General features: G+C 32.4%; 1 protein-coding gene across 1 annotated transcript; it reads left to right on the top strand.

Annotated features, from left to right (window-relative positions):
* The first annotated feature begins 6,829 nt into the window (after positions 1-6,829).
* Positions 6,830-7,246, top strand: LOC133305716 (protein LITTLE ZIPPER 3). The gene has a single exon (XM_061505958.1). The coding sequence runs from the start codon at positions 6,830-6,832 to the stop codon at positions 7,058-7,060; it is 231 nt and encodes a 76-aa protein (XP_061361942.1). The 3' UTR covers positions 7,061-7,246.
* Positions 7,247-7,624: the final 378 nt, after the last annotated feature.

Genomic DNA, 7,624 nt, shown 5'->3' with positions numbered 1-7,624 from the left:
GACCATACTAGTCCTAATGTAAGTCAGAACCAAAAGTATCTATAATAGGAGTGAATCTTCTTATGTGAAAAAGTGGTCATGTGATTATGTTATTTGATCACAATCACTCATTTAAAAAATATACATTTTTCTTTCTCTTATCTCATCATCAATGAGAGATTATGATCTAATAACATGATCACTGTTTCATATGAGAGATCCACTCCCACCTTTATAATACTCTATCTCGCCGTAAGCTCAGTTCTAATCAAAGAAACTAACTCTAATGAACAATTTATATATGTTGTGAGCAAGGCATTGCAAGGATAATGGAAATAATCATCATTATTTTTTTTAAAAAAATTGGTAAGTAATTTTTTTTATTCGATCGAGTCTTATTCTTGTACGATATATAAAATAATTAAGGATGAAATATTAGTAACATATTTTATTTTTATTTTTTTTCAAATTTCTTATATTTTATAAAATAGTGTAACTTTAGTACATGATTTGTGAAATTTTATTAAATAATTTTTGTACAGATTTCGTAGGATTTTATTAGATTATTAAAAAAAAAATAGATGTAATTACCCATATATCATCAACTCGTGGTCGTGGATACCTAAATCAATTTTCAAATTAAAATAATGAAAATAATTTATATCAATATAATTCATATAGAAACTGCCGAGCACTGTTATCCAAAAAAGAAAAAGAAAAAGGAAACTACCGAGCACTGTGATGTATAGTAAATGCGTTTCAGATAAAGAAGGCGTGCCTCATATTTAAAAAGGATTAATATTTTATCTATCGTAATATAATTTTATTTCTTATATGCATAAAAGTATTTGTGATTCATGTGGGGTGATATAAAGACTAAAGAGAGGAAAGAAAAAAAAATATAAACTTTATATATTTTTATGTGTATATAAAAAAATTATTTTCTATAATATAAAAAATAGAGAAAAGTTCATCAATGTCCCTGTGATTTGCTTCAGAATCACCTATGTCCCTGTGATTTTTTTTGTATCACATATGTCCTTGTGCTTTACAAAAGGGTATGTTTTTTATCACATATGTCCCTGTGGTTTTTTATTTTTTACAAAACATAGAGACATATATGATACAAAGAAAACTACAGAGCATAAGTAATTCTGAAGCAAACCACGTGGACATTGGTAAAATTTTACCTAAAAAATACTAATCCCTGTAACTAAATTTAGGCAGGAAGAAAGCCAAGAATATTTTTTTTCTAGAAAAAGCAAAAGGGATGCAGAGAGAACAGAGTAGGTTTTAATGATTTTTTTTTTAAAAATCAACTATACACCCAATTATCACACTTTTTTTTCTTAGTTTTTTAATTTTTATTTAAAATAAAATAATAATAATGATAATAAAATGTCATCTTATTTTTATTTTTTCAAAATTTTCACTCAAGAAATTTGAAAACTATTTGTTTTTTGGAAAATGACACTTACCTTCTTTTTTAAATATCTTATTTGAAAAATTGAAAGAAAGAATTTTATAAATTACATTTAGTATATATGATAGAGATTTGGCATGGATATCATTATCAACTATCTTTTTTTTTTTCTGGATAAAAGTTTCTATTTTTGTTTTAAGTAAAATATTGTACGAAAGCTGGAATTAACTTTATTAAAAATAAAATCAGTTAAAGAGATATTTTCTATGACTATGATCCTCTCATGCATCCAATTAGAAATGTTAAAATTTCTCAGTTATAAAGTTGGTTAGGGCTCTTAGTAACCTCTGATTGTGTGAACACAATGGTAATAAAAGAGTGTGTTTTCCTACTTGTGGTCCCCTTGAGAGCCACCCAACTCTAAAAAAAAATTATCAAACCCCTAAGCTCACGTGTAGGGTTCAATGCACTTACGGACCGTAATAATGTAAAAATTCATCATTAGCAGTGCAGAGATTGGTATTATGCGAAATCATTATAAATGACCTCAGAAAAAAGAAGTAATGGAAGGAGGATAGACTTGAATTGAAGGCTTGCAACATTGATGAAGTCATGACACTTGGCTTTGGTGTGGTTAAATGCCTAGCCTAACCTTTTTTCTTCCACAACTCATTACCCTGTGGGTCACCTTCAGATCTTTCTTTTGCCAATAGTTTCACACGCTCACCCATGATGAGTAGATATATAACTATGGGATGAAATTTCAAAGCCTTTCACGTGTGTTGGTCTTACTTTGTTTCTCACTGCTGAGTGATGCAATCATCTCCTACTTTCTTTCTCTTTTAATTTTAATTTTTTTTTTTGCCCTTTTGGTAAAAATAAAGATGGGTCATTACCACTCTGCATAATTGTAATTATTTTAGACAAGGTATATGATGATGGGTATTCATGAGTGCCAGTTATTTCTGTGGCCATGCAAATAAAAATAAAAAAAAATAAAAAACTGTTTTTACCTCTGCCATACACATTTATGAAGGAAACCATAAGCAACACTAGCCCCCCTTAAATCATGAAGACCCAAATTTTCAATAAATTATTAAATGGGGGTGACTCAATATTGCAGGGGGGGAAAGCAAAATGGTTATTTAAGAAGGGGTTTGAATGGATTACTAGGGGAAGAGTACCATTATTGTTGGGCCTTTGCCATCATTGTTTGTTTCTGACGAGATTTTATAACACCCTTTTATTATATTCATCCACGCATTTACGCCAATTTACTGCCTATATGTTTTGTGCTTATGGCTTTGCTTGGGGACATGTCCTTTTGCCTCCCTATATTTCTTTCACTGTGCCATTGTTATCATTATTATTATTGTTATTATTAACTTCTGAATTTGAATGGCATATGGGTTGTTGACTAAGCTAGCACATGTTAGGGTAGTGAACATGTTTGAACATATGATGGGATAGGAACTCATGAAGCCTAGAACTTTGGCTCAGCAGAGCTCATATTTGCAGAAAGGCTCTCACAAACTGAATAATAGACTCAAATATTTTCGGCCAGACTTCAAATTTCATCCAATTGGCCTAACTAAACTATGCAGAGCACGAGGAAATGGCTAGTTAGACACTATTGTTTTATGTTCCATTTGTTGGTAAAGTGAACAAAGCAACAAAGTTTAGAACTCACCTCAAATAATTAAGATCGGAAATAAATTTAGATACCTGTATTAGCTGTAGTCATAGATTTGGGTTTGTATTATACTATTTGTATAAGAAAATTATGAAAAATAAATAAGTGGAACCAATTTTTTTCTTTAGGATTGTTTGATTCTCGGGTTAAATTCTTCAAAAATTGATGAATTTAAACTTCCATACATTATGTTTTAAACTTCATTTGGAAAAAAAAAAAAACTTGACACAGTTCAATTTGTTGCAATACCTTCTTTATATAAAGAAAATACAAGGACGAAATTTGATTGACTTTTAGAGATGAGAAATAAAAACTGGGGTTTTCTTACTAGCAAAAAATAAAACATTAATTGTTTTGGCAAACTATTTACTTATATAACATGATTACTTTATGTGTTTAAGTGGCACATTATTTCATGCGCATTTTGTTGCAAAATTCATGCAATGCAAGACATGCATCAGGCTTTTTGCATTCAAGTTATACATGCCCCTAATACACATCTTGTAGAGTGTGACACATGACAATAACTTTCTACGCACATGGGATAATGTGCGGCTTAAACGCCTCGTGTGCATTTTAATTGCATTAGATACATAAACACTTTGCGAAAAAAAAATTAAAATCATGTTATGTTTCATTTTTAGCACTACAACTGTCAAAAAGCCAAAAAAACTGGAACCTCTTTGACTCTGTTTGTTTTCTAGTATTTGAACATAAACGCTAGTTATTAAATTTTAAAATGTAAAACACGTTTGTACAAGTATTAATACAGCATCTTCTGGTTATATATAAGTAAGTATGTAACCTTTAAGGACCAAAGGGTAACTTCAGAAAAGAGCTAGCCAATGGATTGAATCCTCATAATTAGACAACATAGAAGGATGCAAGCAAAGTCCTAAACAGGGGATTGAAACGAACGAGCTCTAAGGGGGGACACCTATGAACTTGTTGACAATTTTACTCACAAAAGGAAATTAGACACATCCAAAATACCCATCTGTCAACCATGATGTTTCACGTTATGCCACTCATAACCCATGAGGGAATTGGGGGATGGCTGGCCCCAACTCCTATTCCTTCAAAAACAATTATTTCAAGCTCATATCCTGAATTTGGCAAGAAAAAGAGTTCTTTACTTAAGATACTATAATTATTATGATTATAATAACGTAAAACAAAATACCATCAATATTTCAAAACACTTTTAATTTGTAATTAAATTGAGCCATTTTGGATACCCAGGGTACGTGAATGGAAATCTGATTAGGAGTAAGAATAGATTCTGAGAAGGAACTTGTACTAGAACAAGTTTGCTTTACTATAATGACAATGCATAACACCCTCCACATCCTTTTCTTTTTTCCCCTTTTTGTGGAACCCTTTTAATGATTTCACATTTGGTTTGTTAAAAAGCAATCCCCTAACCACATAAAAACAGAGAAAAAGAATATACGAGCAATTCTTGGCAAGTAATACAGCTAAGGGATTTTTGGCATCTCACATATATCTCATCCCTAGTACATACATGAAACAAAAAATTCGTATCGTTCCTAGAATGTAAAATGACAGAATATTAATTATGGGAAACAATGATAAACACAACTAGCTAAGTAGTGCCGTGTAGTGGAGACAAGTCCACAAACAAGTGGCAGTTTCTTAAACCCCTCTCTCAGGTATCAATGCACAAAAATCGTCATTTTCAACAAAAGGGAGAATAACACTACGGCAACGTGAATGATTACTGCCAACACTTCCCAACACATGAAAATTACAAAAACGAAAGTGAATATTATGGAGGCCTAAAAATAGAAGAACCACAGCATAAATAAGACAAAAGAGTAATTGATGATAGGAGGGAGGGGTAGTAAGGAGGGGTTGCTGATGGTGGTTTTGGACCTAATCCAAACCCATCATTGCAAAAATCTTGGGACGGCCTAGCTTATCATCATTTTAGAAACTCTAACTGAAAGCCCCCATTATTGTTCCTCTCATGTCCATTATGCCCCATTTTTATTCCCTCTGTGCCCTCTCACCACGTACAAATATACAACCAACCCTTAGAAAAAAGGGTTAACTAAGTATATTTTCAAATTGCTTATAGCAAATATTTATACTTATCATCCCTCAACAAGTGAAGTTTTATGCATAATATGTATCAATGTACCCTCAATAATAAAAAATAAGGTAAAGCATCATCATTGGCATGACGCCATAACCATCATCATAGAACCGAAACATAAAATCTTTTAGGCTACTAACCGGCCGCCTTCTATGCTTACACATGCATGATTGTTGTGTCAGAGAGAGGAGGGGCACGTCCCCCCACCCATATGTCTCTCTTTTCATCCTTTGTGTTTGTGCTCTTCCTCTCTCTCTCTCTTCACTTTTCCTCTATAAATTAACACCCCATTTGTTCCCTTTGTCCCTCACTTCCCATTCTCAATCTCTCCTTTTTTCCCTTCCCATTCTTAATCTCTACTTCTTCTTCTTCCAGAATTCAGATTTTGCTTCCATCTCTTGAGCCAACTTATTTCTAAAGGTGAAACATTTGTTTGCAAAGTTCAAGAGAGAAAGACAAGAGGACCCCACCTCTATCTCTCTCTTATGTTGTTTCATTTTCTTCCTTAAAGAAACGTAGGCATGGTGTTGTAGATTGAGACCCATTTGAGGCTATTACTAAGTAGTATTTGGTTTAAACTTGATTCCATATATCTAAGGCCAAATCACCTTTACTCTGTCTCTAGTTTGCTTCTTCTACGTTAAGGTTGTTACATAGTTTTAGGTACCTTAGTTGCACTCCACCTTGTTTTGTGGAAGGAAAGTTTGCCTTTCAGAACTTTTTCTCAGTGGATTCTGTTTCATTTATTTTCCCTTTAATTTTATTTCATTATAATAATAATAATAATGAAAAAACCCTCAATGGTTTCTTTGTCTTTCTCTAGCTATAACCTCTCATTTGTTATAATTATTTTTTTCTATTTTACTTTTGGTAACTTTTGGCTCTACTGATGATATTAAATTATTTTATTTTATTTTTTGAATGCCTCTTATATGCTTGGAACATCAAGAACTGTGTTTATACATAGACAAACAAACACACAGAAGATCTTGGTACGAAGCTTGTCTCTTTTACGTAGGACCTTTATCCTTTTCTTCCATCTTGGGATAGCCGAAAGAAACCATTTTTTTTTTTTGTTCTTTCTGCTTTCAAGTGAGTGCAGGTTTGGACAAACTGTTATTCCTCTCTGTATCTCCTTCTTTATAGTTATTTCCAGACAACCCCATATGCTCTATTTATTTGATAGGGTGGTCCATAAGACTCAATTGTTCTGGCCTCCACCTACTATGCTTTTCCCTGTTGTTATTGGCTTCTTCGTTCAAGTGTCATAATTATATCTACCAAAGCAATTCATAAAGCAACACATTCAGCTTGTGTATAATTTTTTTTTTTTTTTTTTGTCCCCTTTGGTTTTCAATCAGTTATTAATGTGGTTCAGTTTCTTTCTTGTTTTCTTACTTTATTTCCATACTCACCCTCACTTCTATTTATTTTTTTTACCCCATTAAGTTTTTTTCAATCATATATAATATATCTTTATATTGGATTCATTTGTTGTATTATATAGTGTCTGGAATAGTTAATAATATTTATCTGAAGATTCTACTTGTATTGATTCCAATTCATTTCTGGTTTCAGATTCACTGCAGATAGTTCTGAGATTTGTTTAAGAGTCATGGAAAGGTTGAACTCAAAGCTTTACTTGCAGAACTGTTACATAATGAAAGAGAATGAGAGGCTAAGGAAGAAAGCTCAGATTCTTAATCAAGAGAATCAGGCACTGCTTTCTGAGCTCAAACAGAAGCTCTCAAAGGGTAGTCAGAAATCCAATGCATCAACAAACACCATTCTTGACCTTGGACTCAGCTCAAGTTCAAGTCAAAATCCTTCTAGTTCCGGCAATTAATCTGCTTAGTGAAAAGAAGCATCTTGACCCCACTAGTGACTCTATTTTAATTTTTTTTTAACCTTTTTGTGTAAAACCAATGTCAGCACTAGTAGTTGTAGTCTCTGTTCCATAGGACAATACTAGCAATCCTCTACCAGGGTACTTTTTCTTCCATTTCCATGTTTCATCACATCTTCTTTTTTTTGGGGGGGTTTAGATATGAATTTCTGAACTAGAAGGTTGTATGATGTATCAAGCCTATGTATTAGAAAGGAATATAAAGTTATTATATGTTTAGCTCTCATTGCCACTGCCTCCGTGATTATGAAAAACTATACACTAACATAATTAACATAAATTCTAACCCAATTTGGAATGCATGAATTGGGATTACCTAAATCGAAAAAGGGTAAGTGGATTCTATTAAAATATCTATGAACCTCACCCGTGATAGTCTCTTGATCTTCTGAAAGGATAAGGATTCTAGTGTACTAGCCCAATGTTCCAAATAAATAAATAAAAGTTCATGAAAATAAAATCGTTTGCTCAGTGAGTATTGAAAAGTGACAAAAAAGGGGGGGG

Source organism: Gastrolobium bilobum, unplaced genomic scaffold (genome assembly GCF_033153095.1).
Source record: "Gastrolobium bilobum isolate Gb01-03AN ecotype WA unplaced genomic scaffold, APGP_CSIRO_Gbil_v1 utg1421, whole genome shotgun sequence".
In the NCBI taxonomy this organism is placed as follows: domain Eukaryota; kingdom Viridiplantae; phylum Streptophyta; class Magnoliopsida; order Fabales; family Fabaceae; genus Gastrolobium; species Gastrolobium bilobum.
Note: the sequence above shows the minus strand (reverse complement) of the source record. Positions and strands in the feature narration are given on the sequence as shown.